Source organism: Eumetopias jubatus, unplaced genomic scaffold (assembly GCF_037043125.1).
Source record: "Eumetopias jubatus isolate StellerSeaLion01/CBP00866 unplaced genomic scaffold, mEumJub1_p1.0 scaffold_1, whole genome shotgun sequence".
NCBI lineage: Eukaryota > Metazoa > Chordata > Mammalia > Carnivora > Otariidae > Eumetopias > Eumetopias jubatus.
The window spans coordinates 198,083,928-198,104,922 of record NW_028274807.1 but is presented as its reverse complement, the minus strand read 5'-3'; the positions used below and the strand labels follow the sequence as shown (position 1 = coordinate 198,104,922).

The window sequence follows — 20,995 nt, the reverse complement described above, 5'->3', positions numbered from 1 at the left end:
ATAAGCCATACGGTCTGTGTCACAGCTACTCAACTCTGCCATTGGAGTACAGAAGCGGCCACAGACCATACATAGACGGATGAACATGGCTATGTTCCAATAAAAGCTTATACATAATGCCAGCCCACAAGCTCATAGTTCACCAACCCATCTAAGAAGAATGACTGAGAACAACCTAGGCACCCTTACCCTAGAAGGTTCAAGATGTGTGATAGCCGAGTTGTGACAGTTATAGCTGGCCTCCTCCTGTCCACTAAACACATTATAGAGCTTCAACTGCCCAGTGCAGGTGCCAAGCATCAGGAAGCGCTCCCGTGCTGAGAATGCACAACAAGTGAAGCCACTCTCATCCTCATTGGCTTCCCTGAACACTGAAATAGGACGGAACCTAAGCAAAACAGAATCAAAGACAAAGAATGCACAAGGACTCTGAAAATAGAAAACTTTGCTAGAAGGATGAAAGAAGAAAAACAAAGCATTTATATTTCAAATGGGTTCTTCCAAAATATCACAGTAACCTTCAGTGGTTCATTTTTGTTTTAAGCGAGAGAAAAGGACCTCTACTTCACAAATTTAAACAATAACAAAAATCCCCATGTTTAAAACCTGCAACCCCATCATCTTTATGTGCGATTTGTGAAGAATTAGAATAGGAGACAACTTGGACGAGCACAAAAACAAGTTTGGAAGTCTAGTTAGGCACAGCACGGTGCATGGGTTCTAAAAAAAAATACTAGTTCTAACAAGAACACAGAGTATCTTAACAATATACAACAATCACACAAGGAACCCATGCTTGACAAAAGGGGGTAGAGTCACATTACTCATGTATTCACATAAAGTGACAATCATTGGTATTTCAGGCCAACAAATAGTCTGGCTTTCTGGATTCATCACTCTACGCTGGTATCACCCCACATTTTGATTTAAATAGCAGAATCATTCCAATTCCCAGGGAGGTGGCCTCTCCTTACCTGCTAAAGATAAGGTGCCTATCAAAGCATCCGCCATCCACCCCTCCATACTTTGGAAATGATGCCCTGCGGTTTAGCCTTGAGGTAAAGTTTATTGGCGCTTGCCGCCTCTGTTTTGGCTCAGGACATTGATGAGGAGTAAAGAGAGAGAAAGGTGGGCAGGTGGCAACTGGGTTCTTGCAGCGAGCATGCTGCTCTCTAAGATATTCTGTGATGATACTGTCCAGCGTAGGCGGGGAAGGAAGATGTCTGTCCAACTGTTTTTTTATGGCTGGGCTTTGGCTGTAGGCGCCATGGTCCGACTTCTGCCGCAACACTCTGATTTTCCTGCCATTGCAGGGTGATGGCCTCTCTCTGATAAAACTGATCCTACCAATCAAGGGGGAATTGCCTGCATAAGATGGGCCAGGCAAAGCTAGTGAACCCTGGGGGGGCCGTGGCTGAGGATGGGCAGTGGGGGCAGGAGGGGCGGAGGCACCCACAGCAGCATGGCTTCCCAGTCGAGTTGCAATGCCATTGGCGATGCGAGGGGTTCGGGGAAGAGAGACAGGAGAAGCAGCAGCAGTGACTGGGGTGAAGGCAGATGAATGAGAGGCAGCAGTCATGGGCAAGTCAGCCTCTTTCGTCAACACAGTTGCTGTCTCCCCAAGCCCTTTAGAAATGAGATGGTTTCGTATCAACAGAAGCAGCTCTTTCTCAGGGAAGGAAATCCTTGATTGGGCAACAACATCTGCTTTTTGCAGTCGTGCCAGAGACACGTCTGTGCCAATGAGAAGTGGCTTTCCTGACACTCGTTCAATGAGCTCAGCAGCATACTTGCAGAACTTGACATGGTCACTGCGCTTGTCCTGCAGGACAGGCTCCTTCATCAGCTGCTGGATCTGGCAGCTGCTGAAAAGAGGCAGTTTGCTGATGATCTGCCGGACAGTGCTACTGCGTGACAGGCCCACTAGGGCCTTGCAGGCCAGAGCCCTTATCTGGTCTGCATCGGTGATGGGCATCTTGATGGACAGTAAGGACAGGAGCACCTTGATGCCATTGTTGGACTGGACCACATTCCACATCTTGGCCAGGGTGTGCTCGCTGCTTTTGGGAGTCTGAGGCAGCTTTCTCCGAGGAGTTCCAGAGATGAATTTGCCAATACTGGAAATTCGGTTATCTGGGCCACACACACAATTGATGATAATCTGAAGTGCTGACTTCTGAATTTCAGCATCATGGATAAAGAACTCACCCTCAGCCACTCCCAAAATAATGCTGATACCTATGGAGGAGAAATACAAAACATTTTATATTGTTCCTCATAAAACAGACAACTTCAATGATTGCTCCAGAGTGAAAATTTAGACTTCTATTCATTTCGTTCCACTTAAAACTACTATACCTCTTTATTAAAGTACAAGGAATTGTTTGAATAAAATACAATCAGTTCTACTACACTGTATCTTAATGATGCAATACCTCATACGCAGTTGTTAAATAGGGGAATGATGTCAGTATTACGTGGAAGACACCACGGGTCATGTGCAATTTTTCCTGGGTAAGGTGAGCAAAAATAGCAGGAATAAATTAAAACCTTTAGCAGAAAAGGGAAAAGCCCTCAGGTCTGATTGCCACAATGGCATCAGGAACCCTTTCTGCTATATATGAATAAAATTAAAAAAGTGGCTGCACCTCAGGCTTTCTCCCCAAAGTGGTGGTGCACCCCAAGACCCACAACCAGTCACACCACTTTGCATGCTCACCTTAGCAGGAGCCCTTACGAGTGTGCTGCTCTTAATAAAGTATATTTTCAAACAAATCATATTTTCCTTTTGTTCTTGTGTATGATAGCTTTGGTCCATTCTGAGTGGCTTGCCAATTACTGATTTTGTTAGGGCTCAGCTTATAAATTTGCTTTAAGATTTTTACTGTCTGCCCCAACCCATTTTTCCCATAAACTTTATTTTCAGCACAAGACTGCAGAGTACAAGGTTTTCAAGAATGAATACGTCCCATCATAGCACATGTACCACTCAGAAAATCTGAGTTCACTATCACAAATCCCTTAAAGTGTACAGCACAACTTAGATGGGACAAGGCACCCTCCACTACTACTTTCTGTTCTAATATTGCAAATTAAGTAAACAAAATAGACAAATTAAGTAAACAAAAACAGAACAGCAAATAAAAACACATCCAGAGCACGCAATCGCAAAAATGGAAAGGTACAACCTACCTACAGTGGAGACAGTGGAGCCAGCCTCATCCAGCACATCCACTGATTCTGCCAACTGGAGCTGGATTTTTGGCACAACAGTGAGAATAGCCAGGACATCCAAGGCAAAGCGCACAGTGTCATTCCTGGACAGGAAATACAATTACTCATATGGAAATTAGGATACAGCCAAAAGAAACAACAGTTGAGAGAGAGAGAGAGAGAGATACACAATGGATCAGAACTACTACCTGTGTGGCTCCATCCCTAGCCGTGACATCAAGAGAGGACTTGTAAGTTACCGTGATATTACTTCCAAAACAATGGGGATGGAATTTTCACCAATCCCCAATGCTGGTAAGGATGTATAAAGACAAATGCTCTCAAACTTTTGGTGGGAACAGAAATAGGACCCTCTTTTGAAAAAATAATCTAGAAACAGGAAACAAGATTTTTAAAATGTGTATAAGTTTTAGCCCAGGAATTTCACCTGGACGAATCTGTCCTAATCAAAAGTACAAACAAGCATTTATGTGTTAAGATGTCCATTATCGCATATTTAAAATAACAAAAGAATTAGAAAATCTACAAAGACAATAGGAATATACGTGTGTTAAATTATGGTACACTCATACGATGAACTATTCTGCAGCTACAGACAGGTGTTTTCAAAGAACTATAAAGGACAAAGGGAAAGACTCAAAATGCAACATTAATGAAATAGAAAACATAAGATATAAAATTTTGTCTGACAGTAACAGTTATTGAGAAAAAGGTAGAGAAATGAAAACTCCCATATCCTGCTGAAAATGGTATGCAACATCTACTAAATATGAAATGCAGGCGCCCTACAATCCAGATTATATATGTCATATCCTCAAAGAGACTCCAAAAGGTCTTCTGTGGTACCATTCACTTGATAGCAAAAAAAGAAATAACAAGCACTAATGTCCATCAACAGGATAATAAACTAGTATAGCAATATAAGAGTTCAAATAAATATCACATATAAATCTCAAAAACATAAGGGTGAAAAAAGCAAGCTGCAAAAGATGCATACCAGATAATATTTATACTAAGTTAAAAACATACAAAAAAGTACATCATTGTTTACATACACACACATATGTATAATATAAAAACATGAAGAGAATGCACTTCATAAGACCGGTCACTGTGGGGAGGCAGAAAAGGAACTGAGAAAGAAGTAAGTAATGCCACCACATGCCAACCCTGGGTACTGAGTAGTTGTTTTATTAGTCTCTGTACCTTTTTGTATTTTGAATTATTTCATAAAAAAGATGAATTTGGTTAAATGCTATGATCTCAATTATGTGTATTTACATATGTTATGGAAAAAAGACTGGGGAAATTATCAGTGGCTAAGAATAATTTTCTTTTCTAAGGTTCTGTATATTCTAAATCGAAACAAGTATTTAATTTTATTTCTAAAAATAAACTTTTAGGGGCTCCTGGGTGGCTCAGTCAGTTAAGCAGCTGCCTTTGGCTCAGGTCATGATCCTGGGGTCCTGGGATCAAGCCTCACGTCTGGCTCCCTGCTCAGTGGAGAGCCTGCTCTCCCCTTCCTTCTGCCTGCCACTCTGCCTACTTGTGCTCTCTATCCCTCTGTCAAATAAATAAAATCTTTAAAAAATAAAAAAACTTTTAGGGATGGCTGGGTGGCTCAGTCAGTCAAGCATCTGCCTTCAGCTCAGGTCATGACCGAGTCCCGCATCAGGCTCCTTGCTTAGTGGGGAGCCTGCTTCTCTCTTTGCCTCCTGCTCCCCCTGGTTGCACTTTCTCTCTCCTTCTCTCTCTCTGACAAATAAATACAATCTTAAAAAAAAAAACTTTTAAAGGATATATTCCAAACATATATTTTCTTAGTAATACAAATATGGATTTACCACTCAAAAAATGTATTTATAATCTTCCTAGTTCTCTTTAGAGCTTTCATCATCTTTTCAGCAAAGTTCAAGTAAATATAATAACCTACTTTAATACTCTAATAAAACAGTGGTTCACAAAATGTGATTAGGGGACCCCAGGGATCTCTGAGGCCCCTTCAGAAGGTCCTGTGATGTAAAAACTATTTTCATATTAACACCAAGGTGTTATTTTTCTTTCTCATTATCATTCTCTCATGAGTAGATACTGGAGATTTCCAGAGGCTAGGTCATATATGAAGTCACAAAAGAATGAATACAGAAGCAGATATGAGATATTAAGCAGACATTTAAAAACCCTGCTGAAATTATCTGGTTTTATTCTGGAAATTTTTCATTAAAAATGCTAATATGCAATGAGTTCAGATTATTTTTAAGTAAATTCATAAATATTTTTACATTTTCTCAGTTTTATTTTCTAATTGTTAACTATCAATAGATTTATCAAACACACACACACAAAAACTCAGAGGTTCTCAATAATTTTTAATACAGTAAAGCGGTCCTGAGACCAAAAAGTTAGAAAATGGCGGCTCCAAAAGTATCTCCCTAGATTTAATATCCTGACACTTCTCAAACAAGCCATATGCACCCTAAATAAGCCCGTCTTGTCTTTAATGGCAATGGCTGGATAGGGAAAGAAGGTAAAGAACCACTCTTTATAAACTTCGTTGCTGTCTTCTCTCCAGATTCTATTGTTTCCAAAATATAGTTTTCATTCTTTTACATCATCCTCAAATAGAACCCACCCAACCTCCTGATTCTACCACCTGTCCTTTGCTGAGCCTCATCCTGCTCTGCCCAAACAGCTCTTAACTGAATTGTGAAAATCTTAACAAAAGCACAAAATAGTTTTATGTGAGAGGAAGATAAACATTACATGTGGCTGTCAAGCAGTAGAGAGATATTTAAAAGTCTAAGTACCAAAAAATACTGGACTGCAGTCTCAAGACAGGACTTCAACCCCACCTCTGCAGCTTCTCTGAGAGTACAGATGTTGATCCCTGCCTATCGTGCAGTATTCATCATTGTCAGAACCATAAATATAAACAAGTACTCTATAAATTAAAAATATTATCCTCCTGGGGCACCTGGGTAGCTCAGTCGGTTAAGCATCTGCCTTCGGCTCAGGTCATGATCCTGGGGTCCTGGGATCGAGCCCCGCATTGGGCTCCCTGCTTGACAGGGAGCCTGCTACTCCCTCTCCCCGCCCCCTACTTGTGCTCGGCACTCTCTCTTGCTCTAACAAATGAAATCTTTAAAAAATAAAAATATCCTCCTTAATCTAGTTTCTCAGATTCATTCCCCAAATTTCAGTTCAGTTCAACAAATGTTTGCTAAGCATACGCTATATACAAACCAATATCAACTTTACCAAAAAGCAAAATCTAATTTCATTTAAAACCGCTCTCTAATCCCACCTTGCATAATAGGTCTTCCAATTGCAGGCAATAGAAATAAGCTGCAACAAGAGTTGAACACAAGAAAGTTTGAGGAAGACTTCAGCTGGTTCCCAATACAGTTGCGCTGGGCCATACTCTATCAAAAACTCCATCATTTCCACAATCTGTTCGTGAGTATATGAACACGCCTATAAGGAGAGATACATATCATTAAGGAACTCTATCACCTGCCTGCTACCTTCTTCTCCATCACAACTCAAAGGCCAACAGGTTTTAATAAAGCTAAGTAATAATAGCTTTCAAATTCCACAACTGAGTCAGCAGCCCACATGTGAAATAATGAATATATGTTTAACCTTTTATTTATAACCAGACTTACAATACATTTTGCCCAAAAAGGGTAACAGAACATTCAATTTGTTTGTGCATATGTTTCACAGCTAAAGAAAGATGCACCACATAAAATAATTGGTTTCTTCTCAATTTGTGATTTTTAAAACATGCAAATATTAATCTTCACTCCAAAATACAGCAACTAAGTTCAAAAATGATAGAGAAGTGGAATAACAGATGTATCCTTTCAGAAAAAAAATTCCACACAGAAGGAGGTAAGATATCTAGTACTTTTCATAAAAGAAAGCCCTTTTATACACACTCCAGTTCATCTTTTAGTTCTAATATCCCAGAAAAGTAGCAAGTTACAACTGGGAACAAAACAGATCCCTTGTACACCCATTTTCAAGTATTCTGCCTCCACACAGGGCAATTATAATCCAACAATGGACATCCCACACTGGACATGCCACACTGATCTGAATGAGTTTCAGGCCTAATACACTATGGAGAGCTAACAACTTTCCCTTTTAAGACAAGGTCCTCGGGCGCCTGGGTGGCTCAGTTGATGGGGCAACTGCCTTCGGCTCGGGTTATGATCCTGGAGTCCCAGGATCGAGTCCCACATCGGGCTCCCCGCTCAGCAGGTAGTCTGCTTCTCCCTCTGACCCTCTTCCCTCTCGTGCTCTCTCTCATTCTCTCTCAAATAAAAAAAAAAAAAAAAAAGACAAGATCCTCTCACCTTGTACGGGGGTTGAGGATGGACGAGAATGCCACCCTCAGTCCTCTGAAGTGACTGCTTCACTTGTTCCAATTTAATGGCCAGGTGGGCCTCAAAGTACTTGCGCAAGGCCATGCAGGTGTGTTTCCCAGTTTGGCGGCTGGCAAATATTTCATCATCGCTCAGAAGTGCACCCTGGTCTTCCAAATTTAGAATCTCCAAAGTACTGATCTATTAAGAAAGAGACAGAATGGGGCAAAAGGGGAGCAAGGGAAAAACAAAAAAAGTAAAAGGAAGAAAAGGATTACAGTAAATGTTTATGCTCAACAACACTGACAAACATCAAAGCTAATCTGTCTACACAACATGCTAAGAGTAGCCATATGAAAGCAAACCAGTTATTGAAGATAAAGTGTTTTTAAAAAAATATATATTTTATTTATTTATTTGAGAGAGACAGTGAGCGAGAGAGAGAGAGAGCAGGGAGACCAGCAGGCAGAGGGAGAAGCAGGCTCCCCGCTGAGCAAGGAGCCTGATGCGGGACTTGATCCCAGGACCCTGGGATCATGACCTGAGCTGAAGGGAGACGCTTAACCGACTGAGCCACCCAGGCGTCCCTGAAAATAAACAGTTATTGAAAAATTACATAGCTTGGGGTGTGTGGGTGGCTCAGTCAGTTAAGCATCCGACTCTTGGTTTCAGCTCATGATCTCATGGGTCGGGATCATTGGTCATGATCTCATGGGTCGGGAGATTGAGGCCCATGTTGGGCTTTGTGCTCAGCACAGAGTCTGCTTGGGATTCTCTCTCTCTCCCCCTCTGTCCCTCCCCCTACTCGCACACATGCACTCTCTCTCTAAATTAAATAAATCTTAAAAAAAAAGAAAAGTTACATAGCTTTTTAAACATGTTGAAAGATATTCTGGCGCAAAACCGCTGCTTTTAGGAAGATCAAGATTAACAACACAATTCCCCCTATGAGATTTCTATATTCAAGACAAGTCTACAATGGCACAGAGTCCTCTAACCACTTAAGAGGAAGAGAAACTTGTGAATGCAGGGAGGAAAAAGACTTCATTCACAAAGAATGACAGCAAAATTCCTCCAGTCAAAAGCTTCCTCTCAGGGTACCTGGATGGCTCACTTGGTGGAACATATGATCAAGTCCCACACTGGGTGTAGAGACTACTTATAAATGAAATCTCAAAGAAAAAAAGTTTCCTCCCTCCAACACTACTGAAAGGCAGCAAAGAGAAGCAGGACCCCTATTCCTCACAAAGAGAAGCCATTGAGAACCTCACCAAATTCACCAGACGACGAAGACCATCATAGCGGTCAAAGAGCTCCAACACAGCCCGGAAGGAGAAGCAAATTGAGAAAAACATGGTAGCATGGCAGCATCCTGAGGCATGAGAACATTCCATTAACCACAGGGTATAGTTCACCACATCAGACAGAACATTGTGGGGATGCATACAAACCTGCAAAAAATAAATAAAACATAATTTTTTAAAATTTGAGGCAAAGGAACCTTCAAAAGGCATGAAAAATTCACCAGTATAGCTAGGTATTTTTGCAGAATGCAATGTTCATTACTGATCCAGTCATTGTGAGTTTAAAGCTTAAGGTTTAACAGATGAAATTCTGTAACAATCTATTCCAAACCTGAAAACCCAAATTTAGATACATACTTAAGTCTGAGCTATATTTATTGAGTGCCAAATTTTGCAAATATTTACATCCTTTAATGATCTCAGTGCTTGGTTCCATAAGTATTAGGATTCCCCCTTAAAAGATGAGGAAGAGGGGTGCCTGGGTGGCTCAGTTAAGCGGCTGCCTTCGGCTCAGGTCATGATCCCAGTGTCATGGGACCAAGCCCCGTGTCTCAGGCTCCCTGCTCAGTGGGGAGCCTACTTCTCCTTCTCCCTCTGCCCCTGCTTGTTCTCTGTCTCTCTCTCAAATAAATAAAATCTTTTAAAAAAAAATAAAGAGAAAGAAGCTCAGAGAGACTTCCCCAGGGATTCCTGGGGGTGACTCCCCCAGGGTGATAAAAGTAAGTGGGTCTTCTGATACTAAAGTCTATCCAACACTCACTGATTCATTTCACACACATTCTGATGTCTCTTAGCAATGAATTCTAAAGCACTGCCCAGGTTCACTTTTTATTTTTACCTTAGCCATAATTAATTCTGTATATACATCCACAGATTAGGTTACTATTCTCAAGACTATATATCTTTGCATAATGTTGATCTCAAGAAGGAAAAAAATTAAAACTAAAACTTACCTTATTAATATGCAAAGATGAACCAAGACATAGCCCAAGAAGAATTTACCAACTTCACTCCACCAGAAAAGCCATACCACATGGAATATTAGAAAAATATTCCAAGCACAGAAATGATAAGAGCTTCCCTAGGTGTGTCTAGGGACCCATTATTTTTCCAAATGTTAACTCATAATTTTTTTTATCACTAAATAAAAAAGTAGCTGGAAAAACAGAAGAACCAAATGGGGAACCTCTGGAGCCCGAAGAACAACTGGAATTATTTTATCATCTCCACCACACGTTATTTGTTAACATACACAAAGCCTCATCTACTGTTTTTAAAACAAAATGACTCAAAATGCAAAATAGAACTTCATGAGGGATGCTTGAAAAGAGCCCCAAAACTAATACTAATTCAACAGAAATGGCAAAAACTAAATAAAGCCCCTAAACCTCAATTTATCTTGCTTGTTTTTATTCACAGAGTAAAAAAACGGGGAAAAATGACCTTTTGTAAACAATTTTACATTTATTTTTTTTAAGATTTTATCTATTTCACAGAGAGAGATACAGTGAGAGAGGGAACACAAGCAGGGGGAGTAGTAAAGGGAGCAGGCTTCCCGCTGAGCAGGAAGGATCCCAGAACCCTGGGATCATGACCCAAGTCAAAGGCAGATGCTTAACAACTAAGCCACCCAGTCGCCCCAACAATTTTACACTTTAGAATGCTTTCTAAAGGTCATATATTCATGCTCTTTGCTTTTTTAAGATTTTATTTATTAGAGAGAGAGAGAGACAGCGAGAGCAGGAACACAAGCAGGGGAAGTAGGGGAGGGAGAAGCAGGCTTCCCGCTGAGCAGGGAGCCCTATATGGGGCTTGATCCCAGCACCCTGGGATCATGACCTGAGCCAAAGGCAGATGCTTAACGACTGAGCCACCCAGGTGCCCCGCTCTTTGCTTCTTTCATTAAAATTTACTCCAAGAGGTGCCTGGGTGGCTAAGTCAGTTAAGCATCCAACTCTTGGTTTCGGCTTAGGTCATGATCTCAGGGTCCTGGAATTTGAGCCCCAGAGCGGCTCCAAGCTCAGGAGGAAGTCTGCTTGAAGATTCTCTTTCCCCTTCCCTCTGCCCCTCCTCCCCCTTGCATGTACTATTATAAATGGATAAATCTTTAAAAAAAATAAAAATAAAATTTACTCCAACTACTCATTTTTTCTTACCCAAAAGTCATTCTGTGAATGTGCTAGAGTGTCTCCCCACCCAATTCCATTTCCATACCCTAAACAGACTGTACTTACTCTTTCCATGGCATCCTGGTTGTAGGACAGGTAATACAAGCACATGGATACACCAGTTGCAGCCATAGAAGGACGAGGAATTTCCAGTAATTTCTGTACTCCACCATGTGCAACAAATTCTGTGGCAAACTTGTTATGGAGCAGGAGAGATGCAAGGTGCTAAGCAAAGAGGACACATGTTACTGTGAAACAATCCAGAATAATCACAAAATCTCTTCACAAAATATTAAATCAAGCTGCTAAATAACAGGAATCCTCTGAGGTAAACAACCGCTCCCTCAAAACAGAAGTAAAACCAGTATTGATGAAAGGAAACCCAAAAATCCAAAAAACTCTTAAGATTTCTTAACACTCCCTTCTAATACCAAAGGTTTTCCCAAAGGTGAAAAACAAGAAATGAAAAATACTTCTATATAATAACATATAATTCCATTACCATTTTATTATTACATAGCTTCCCTAAAGGATTTTTAACCTTCATAATCAGCTCTATATTCTAGTTTTGGCTCAGTCACTGACTCATCATCTAATATAATGACAAACTTTGTCTTCTTTTTACTGACCCCAAATATATTCAACTCCAAACGCCATCTTCAGTAAATTACCAAAACTAGTACATTTTTGAAATTTATCAGAAGGCACCTTAAATTGACCTTTAAAAGTTTGTTATCTTTAGGGACGACTGGATGGCTCAGTAGTTTAAGGGTCAACTCTTGATTTCAGCTCAGGTCGTGATCTCAGGCTCCCGTGGGATCTGGGATGGAGCCCTGTGTCTTGCTCACTGCTCAGCGGGAAGTCTGCTTCTCTCCCTCTCTATGCCCCTCCGCCTGCTCGCTCTCTCACACACTCGCATGCGCTCTCTCTCAAATAAATAAATCTTAAAAAGAAAAAAAGTTTGTTATCTTTAAAGCTTTGTTAACTTCCTGTTCAATTCCCACTAGCATCTCCGGGTGGACCTGATCTTCTGGATGGCCCTGATCTTTTGGGCAATTTTAAAGGCAGGAAGTACAATGCAAGCAGCAGGCTACTTAATGACTCTGAACCCAGGCTAATGTGTACAGGGCCTCAGAAGAACTAAAGCTCCCCCTCCTGTTTCTCCTACCAAGGTGTCTTCTGGGTGGTGACAAAAGCACAAAATATAGACACAGACTGGCAAGTACGGAATTTGATACAAATCTTGACAAGGTCAATGGCAAAAACAACAGGCATGTATCTTCTTCAGAAGTTCTCTCAACACCCATATTCAGACTAATCCTTATATGTAATTCCAATCCCTTCCCTCTTTACTCTTTTTATTGGTTACACAAGTCCATCCCCCAAGAAGTAGCTAAACCACGTTAACGGTTCCCCTCCAACCCTTAGGCCACCTGCATGTAGCTTTTCACATGTCACTACCATAAAGTGGCAGTTCCACTGCCAGGATAGGTAGGTAGGAAAACAGAGTAAGCAGGCTCAACCTTTACCAATACAAAGCCTATAATCTAGATCACTTCATTAGTGTAAGCAGATCCTATTTTCTCTCCTTATGTTGTATCTCCATATAAGGGCAGGTTCTTCTAATTACTATTTTAATCCATTTTGTTTCTACTAACTTCAATACCTGTCCCTCTTCCTATACAGCTGAGTCTTCCTTTTGAATAAAAGAGTACACATCCTTCTACATTACTTTTTTAAAGTTTTATTTATTTACTTATTTGAGAAAAAAAGAGAGCCCAAGCCGGGGGAGAAGCAGAAAGGGGGGGGGGGGATCTGAAACAGACTCCACACCAAGCACAAAACCGACACAAGGCTCTATCTCACAACCCTGAGATCACGACCTGAGCCGAAACCAAGAGTCAGATGCTCAACTGACTGAGCCACCCAGGTGTCCCATCTACAGTATTATTTCCCCATAAGAAAGATCTCTTTTGTGATTTTTCCCTATTCACCCTTATTTCATTTTCTTTAATCCTTTATATGACGCTGCATGGAAACAGTTGAATAATGACACCCATTATAATTCCTCATATATAACCTATAGATATAGCAACTGTCCAAATCCCTTCTCCCACTCTATCCTATTCAGGACAGGATGCTGCATTGGATAGCAAAACCTTTGGACTGGAGAGAATTCTGACCTCCAGCTTCATTGTTCAAAGCATAATGAATTTACACACACACTCGCTGCATCCACACATAGAAATATGTATTACTCCAGTGTATACCTGACCTCCTCCAAATTTAAAATTTCTGGGACCCGAAAGGCAATTTTCCTCATTTCTATTTCATTTCAAAATACTCTGGAACTGTGCTGTCCAATGCAGTAATCATTGGCCACATGTGGCTAATTAAATTAAAATTAAGATAAAAATTCAAACCTCAGTGGCACTGGCTACATTTTAAGTGCTCATACAGCCAGTAGACACTGTATTGAATAGCAGAGACACAGAAAATTTCCATCATTACTAAAACTTTTATTGGACAGCACAGCTCTGGAATATCAAGAATAAAGCTGTAACTTTTTTTTCCTTGAAGTTGTAACTTTAAAGAACCAGAGGGAGCATCATTTCTTTTTCAGAGGTGTTTTCTGGAAACATTTCTCAGGAAGAAGAAGCCACCCCTTCCTTTGTACCCCACACTTTTTTCACAACATCTGTAATACCTAAAAGAAATCATAAACGGTACCTTTTTTTTTTAAAGGATTTTACATATTTATTTGACAGAGAGAGACCCAGCGAGAGAGGGAACACAAGCAGGGGGAGTGGGAGAGGGAGAGGGAGAAGCAGGCTTCCCACTGAGCAGGAGGCAGCCCTATGCAGGGCTTGATCCCAGACCCTGGGATCATGACCTGAGCCGAAGGCAGACACTTAATGACTGAGCCACCCAGGCACCCCATAAATGGTCTCTCTTAACCAAACCATAGAAACTTGATTTATTCATCTTAATATTATAAACAGCACAGAAAGGTACTTCTGTTCATAAAGTTACCTGCTTGGTGGAACTATATGACAGCCACACTGTTATTCATTCAACTTCTCTCTCTTCATTCAGATTACCTTTATCATCATAGTGGGCTAGACTAACCTGCCCTCCCATATTTAATGCTTCTGCAACCTAAGAAATCATTTACCTCTACTGAATTGGGGTCTGCCTTTATTTCTTTGCTCATTTTCTGATTTATATTTTGTTCACTCTAGATAATCTAGTATCACACAGTGTGTATATATATATATATATATAAAATTAAGAATTCAGAAAAAGTGATGCTGGCTCACAGGGGTAAAATTTAAAAAGTAGTAGGATATAAGGTACTACACACAGTTTTCCATTCCTATTCAACAACAATAACTGAGGCCACTCCCACATTTAGATCCAGGTTCTACATGAATATTCAATCCCCTAGGACTGACCCCTGAATTTTTGTGAAGGCACCTGGTAAGCCTCATCTTTTCTATCTAAATAAGAAATTTTCATTTGTTGCTATTTTGACAAATCTGGCAATAGAAATGCCCTGAGCAATAAAACCCAGAGATGCTACATAGAGAAACACATGGGTACATCCATGTCAATAAAACGGTCAGTACATAATACTTTTAAAGAATTCTGGGGCGCCTGGGTGGTTCAGTTGGTTAAGCATCTGCCTTCGACTCAGGTCATGATCCTGGGGTCCTGGGATGGAGCCCCACCTGGGCGGAGGGGGGGAGTCCTTGCTCAGCGGGGAGCCTGCTTCTCCTTCTACCTCTCCCTGCTGCTCCCCCTGCCTGTGTTCTCTCTGTGAAATGAATAAATTAAATATTTAAAAAAAAAAAAAAAGGGAATTTTTACCCTGAGTGGGGCACCTGGCTGGCTGTCAGTGGAGCATGCGACTCTTGACCTCAGGGCTGTGGGTTCAAGCCCCACACTGAGTTGTAAAGATTATGTAAAAATAAAATCTTAAAAAAAAAAAAGAATTTTACCTTAAGGGCCTCAAATGTAAGCAGGACATCATTAGTCTGTTTCAGGTCAATATAGAACATCATCAATTCCCGTGATCCAAGTTGCATGAATATGGGAAGTAACTAAAATGAAGACAAAAATAAATCTTAACACTGCCTTTATTTTCCCGTATTTCCTATTCCACTATGAGGACAGAAGATTTTTAAAAATGAGGTACCTCTCCCCCACTCCTTTATAAACATACACACTTTTATCAAATAGACCTGCATCAGAAGTGACCTAAGACTTTACCAGTGGCATAAGACTTCACCAGTTTGGGGCAAAGACTTTTCTGTATTACAGTAAAAACATATCAAAGTATAAAATGCTACCATAAAATATCTCAGAAATAAGCACAATAATCCCAAAGTGTGAACACGGTATTCTTTCCAATAAGCTTACCTCCTGATATTCTCCTAGGGGGGTCAAATATTGTAGAATAAGTCGCTGCTCAATAGCAGGAGTCATAGGATAAAGGGTATAATTGGTGCCAATCACCCAAGGTGACATTTCTGACCAGCTGCTATTAGACAGCTCAACAAACATGCGATCTGGATCAGACGTTGAGAAACCTAACTTCTGCTTGGCTTTCCTAAAATTCTCTCTGTCACCCTGTTTTGCTGCCTTGTTTTTCCTCAATCCTCCTTCTTCAGGTTTGGCTGCTGAGTTCACTCTACTACTGGTCTTGTGACCTGAATCAAGATGGAAGGAGATCTCCATGTCCCCGGAGGCTTCCTCTTGTTCACCATCCACTACATCTACAGCCATATCGCCATAGTCCATATCCACAGCTTCTTCATCCAGAGGCAAAAGAGGTTCAGAGGAGAGCTTTCGTGGGCTGGGACGCTTGTTTTCTTGCCGCAAAGCCACTTCCTGAAGCTGCAGCTCCCTCAATCTTCGAAGTACAATTGCCACCTATCAACAGATATTGGAATAAAAGACATCTTAATTTAAGTGATTTAAATGATTCTCAATAAATAAATCTTATTTCCATTTAAGGAGAACTAAATCTTCACAGTTATCTCAATATCTAGAAATGGTAAAGATTTGATCAATATTTTGATCTGATTCCTATAGCTTGATGAAATAATCAAGAGCTAAAAGTCTCATTCCTCATAAAATGTCCCAGAAAACCCAAATTACATTTGCACATCACACATCATTCACAACTGATCTATCTGGATCAAGTTAGGCTGGACCATCACACCTGAAGAGGCAAATACCAGACATATCTATGATTTTTTTTAAAAGTGTCTTTGAAAATAAAACATGAAGTATGTGGAATTTAAGAAACAAAACACATGATCATAGGGGAAGAGAGGAAAAAAATAAAACAAGATGAAGTCAGAGAGGGAGACAACCCATAAGAGACTCTTAATCATAGGAAACAAAATGAGGGTTCCTGGAGGGGAGAGAGATGGGGGAATGGGGTAATTGGGTAATGGACATTAAGAAGGGAAAAAAAAAAAAGTGAATTTTACTCTATGTAAATTATACCCCAATAAACCTGACTTAAAAAAAACATGATGAAGACTTCTCAAACTTGTACCTGTTGTAAATTGTATTGTTAGATACTGCCACCTACATAATTACATAATCTATTTTTCAAGTTCACCACTTTTTCATTTTTTAAGTACTTATTTTTTGAAACAACACTAAAATGTAGTATTATGCTTAGTTTTAAAAAAAAGAGAGAGAAATTATCTGCGATTTACTTTGAACTACATAAAAAAAAAAAGGAATGGTGGATGGATGGGTATACAGTTAGTAAAATGTTCACAAACAATTTAAGTAGTATGTATACAGCTGTTCTCTGTAAAATTCTATTTTGCTATATATTTGAAAATTTTCATAATCCAAATGTTGGGAAAAGAAAGGGAATGGTACTATTCTTTACCTAGTATAAACTATCATGATCCTTGACAAGATGAAAAATGTTGTCAAGTTAAAAAAAGTAAAATCAAAACTTGTGAAAAGTAATCTTGAAATGTCAAAACTATAGCTATACTGCAGTACAAGGTAATGAATAAGAGCTACCTATTTGAGTTCAGGTAGCAAGAAAGAACTTGTGAATACTCTCCCATCTTATACAGAAAGTAATTCTAACATAGTCCTTACCAGCTGTGAATTCTCATCCCTATAGTTGGCAGCAATATCTTGATTCTCCATAGCACCTCCTAACAGTCCAGTAGAATACGTCCTCAATGGCTGATCAGCCTCTCGGGCCCATTTGAAAAGATTCTCAACGATTCCCTCCTACAGTAAAGAAATGAAACAGCACAATTCAGCAAAGACCATTTTCATAATTAAAGATATAAACAGATTCCAGTCTTGTGAAAAAAAAATTTTAAATATTTGTGTTGCTAAGATTAAAAAATGCAAGTAAACTAAGTGTCCAAGTGGCTTAGTTAAAATATCTGTGCATCTGTGAATAAGATTCCTAGTCATTAAAATTCAAGCTAAAGGGGCACCTGGGTGGCTCAGTCCTTAAGTGCCTGCCTTCAGCTCAGGTCATGATCCCAGCGTCCTGGGATCGAGCCCTGCATCAGGATGCCTGCTCTGCAGGAAGCCTGCTTCTCCCTCTCTCACTCCCCCTGCTTGTGTTCCCTCTCACTATGTCTCTGTCAAATTAATAAAATCTTAAAAATAAATAAATAAATAAATAAAATTCAAGCTAAAGAATAAACACAAAGAATAAACAATGTTCAAGAAAGTTCTTTTTCATACATATATGCAATGGGTTGCATGTAAAAACATAGTATGTTTCACAAAGTTTGCAAAACACTAAAGCAATGAGTCTTAAACCTAGCTTTGTGAAACACCAGTAGACAATCCGTCCAAAAATAATGATTTCCAACTCATTAATTTACCAGCTATAATTACATGTTTTTTAAAGAAGTAAAATATTGATTCACACCAAAAAATTTGCATAGGATACTTCTGAAGGATAAAGATTATCATGTAATCCAACAGTAAGGTCTCACAATGTCAAAGAAGTTTGTAATCTGTATTCTAGGACACTGGATTCAAGGTTATGTTATTTCCTATCTAATTTTCCTATGATTTTCCTTAATAATTCACTTCTCCCAAAAGAAATCAGTTATTAATAAACAAAACTGTTGAGGTGCCTGGGTTTCTATTCAGAAACCCAAGACATTTTCTTGGGTTTCTGAATAGAAAACTAAGAGTGATACATGAGGCATGATTCTGCACTGACACTGGTGTGTGCATTGGGCATGTGGAGGGAGAGAAAGATACCTTCCCTAACTCTGGGCTGTTGAGAAGTAAATGAGCAGGGCAAATACATCTAGTGTTCACAGCTCCTGAGACATAGTAATCGTTCAGTAAGTTGTAGCTGTTAGGTTTGTTTTTTGGAGGCCGGAGTGCATGATGCTTGGAAGCATGGGTCTTGGGGTCCACGTTTGGGGTTTAAATGCAGCTTCACTGTTCACTGATGGTTTGATCCTGAGGCAACTTAAGCCTCTAACAACCTTCATTTTCTCCAAGCTTTATTTTCTTAATCTATAAGATAGGGATGATAGTTCTTACATTTAAAAATGTTTTTGTAATCTTTGACTGAAATTAATTACGAAAAGTGCTTAGCACAGAACCTGGTACATGAGGGCTAAGTATTAGCTATTATTATTGTGTGTATTGTATTAACTCCCAAATTTATTTCTCAGTCACTAGTGTCTTTTCTGTACCTCAGATCATTTCCAGCTGCCTTCTAGGTATTTCCACCTGGATATCCTCCGCAGGCACCTTGAATTCCACATGTCTAATTGTTTGCTCTACACTCTGTTTCTCTTGTTCTCTAGCTCAGTAATGATGTCCTTTTCTAGACAGCTAGAAGTTATCCTTTATTTTTCCAAGCTCTCTTATTCAGTGAACTTACAGGTCTTATCATTCCCATTCCATTAACCTTCACAAATCCCTCCACTTCTTTCTGCCCTTGTTGCCAGACCTTAGTTTAGCCACTACCATCTCTCTCTTGGCTATCCCTCTTAACTGATTTATCATCTTGTCTTGTTCTCCTTCAACCTAGTCACTTTACAGCCCAGAAATATTTCTAAAATGCAAAAAGTGATGGCACCCTTTTGCTTACAGTCCATTAGTGGTTTCCTGTTGCTCTCAAGATAAATTTTAAATTCCTCAGTTTGAAATACAAACCCAATATCTCTCTCTGGCCTTTGTCCTCTCAATTTTAAGTTCTTGCCCTTTGGCTCTTCTCTCCTCCCTACTACTCCTTAGCTACTCCTGCTTGTCCTGCTTATGTTATTTCCTATCTAATTTTCCTATGATTTTCCTTAATAATTCACTTCTCCCAAAAGAAATCAGCTATTAATAAACAAAACTGTTGGGGTGCCTGGGTGGCTCAACTGGTTGGGCATCTGACTCTCAATCTCAGCTCAGGTCATGATCTCAGGATTGTAAGATCCAAGCCCTGCATCATGCTCTATGCCCAGCATGGAGCCTGCTTGGGATTCTCTCTCCCCTCTCTCCCCCTCTCTTAAAAAAAAAAAAAAGAACAAGAAACAAAGCTGTTCTTAAACTGCAGAAAACTTTATTGTTCAAAATATCCCTCAGTGTTTCTGACATCCAAAGGGTATTCACTTCATTCTAAATACACAACGATGAAACTATAAAGAACCAGAGATGATTTTCCTATAATGACAACCAGGAAACTTTTACAAAGCAGAGTAAAATCATCTGTTAATCTTCTACAAATCTTGCATATACAAATACACTGCTATAAACGTTTCATTTGCCATCATGGTTTTCAAAAGAATTCATATTAAAATATTTCTGACAAGCATATAGATTTTTTTGGTATCCCACAATGGTAAACTAACTGGAGATTTTTAAATCTAGTCTGTATACAGTACTGCAAATTATAGCATTAATTACACAACGTTATTCTCTAAAAGACTTTCTGTGATACAATTCTGTAATAAAATTTTCTTAAAAGTTAAATGAAAATCTACTTCCAAATCTTTCATTTGATTTATACATTGAACTACACTAAGACTTCCAGACTGTTTCAAAAAATTAAATTTTAATATCTTGGGGGAAAAAAAAGAAAGCCATGTGCAAATTTTTAATGCTGAGAACAAAATACCTATATTACTTCTAAAAATAGAGCAACTAATTTTTGACGTTTAAAGTACACACACACACACAGTCACTATCAAATTATCATTTTCTGGTCTTCATAGTACTTATTCTTATTTGAAATTATCAGTTTATTTGTGTCTGCCTTCCCAAATACATTATGTGAATGTAAGCTCCCATCTTGATGACAAAATATTACCAACACCTAGCATAAAACACAACACAAAACAAGTCTTCAAATATTAAGCAAATATTAAATACCACCCAAAAGAAAAAGAATTAAAAATTAAAAAATAAATACCACCAAGAGAATGGGCTTCCTCAAGGCAGAAATTCCTTCCTCACTAACGAAGACAACTCATCAAGAATAAGAGTTTGAATAAGATCATAAAACCATTCTAAAAACATATGATCTTAAGATTTTAAGAAATACTATAGCACCTAAGCAGCATGAAAAGTTATCCTTAAATTTTTCTTATTGCTTATCTTGATTTCTTATATTTCTACAACATATTACTATTGTCAAAGAATTCTATAATTATTTTAGCAAAGACAAATCAAACAGATCGACATTCAATTTAAAAATAAAATGACTTTTCTTTTTAGTAAATACCTTTTCTTGAAAGACAACAGCAGTTTCCAGCCCTGGCATGATGTCCAGTAGGAGTCTGCAAGCTGCAGTGTTTAAAGGGGGCTCTCGGCTTGTCATCACATATGCGTTCACCAGCTATAAAAAACGGAGGAATAATTTTCATCTGAAATTCAACACAGTAAAATTAATGAAGTC

The 20,995-nt window shown here is 39.2% G+C and overlaps 1 protein-coding gene across 2 annotated transcripts in view; it reads right to left on the bottom strand.

Moving 5' to 3' along the window:
• DCAF1 (DDB1 and CUL4 associated factor 1) overlaps positions 1-20,995 on the bottom strand; it is a 68,751-nt gene that overhangs the window by 29,080 nt on the left and 18,676 nt on the right. For both annotated transcript variants that reach the window (XM_028124293.1, XM_088028226.1), the window contains exons 5-15: positions 20,822-20,935; positions 17,215-17,352; positions 15,499-16,011; positions 15,078-15,179; positions 11,143-11,301; positions 8,876-9,055; positions 7,596-7,805; positions 6,539-6,708; positions 3,193-3,317; positions 975-2,238; positions 190-388 (exon numbers count right to left, since the gene is read on the bottom strand). In XM_028124293.1, the coding sequence (XP_027980094.1) occupies positions 190-388; positions 975-2,238; positions 3,193-3,317; positions 6,539-6,708; positions 7,596-7,805; positions 8,876-9,055; positions 11,143-11,301; positions 15,078-15,179; positions 15,499-16,011; positions 17,215-17,352; positions 20,822-20,935 (3,174 nt within the window). The remainder of the gene's footprint in view (positions 1-189; positions 389-974; positions 2,239-3,192; positions 3,318-6,538; positions 6,709-7,595; positions 7,806-8,875; positions 9,056-11,142; positions 11,302-15,077; positions 15,180-15,498; positions 16,012-17,214; positions 17,353-20,821; positions 20,936-20,995) is intronic.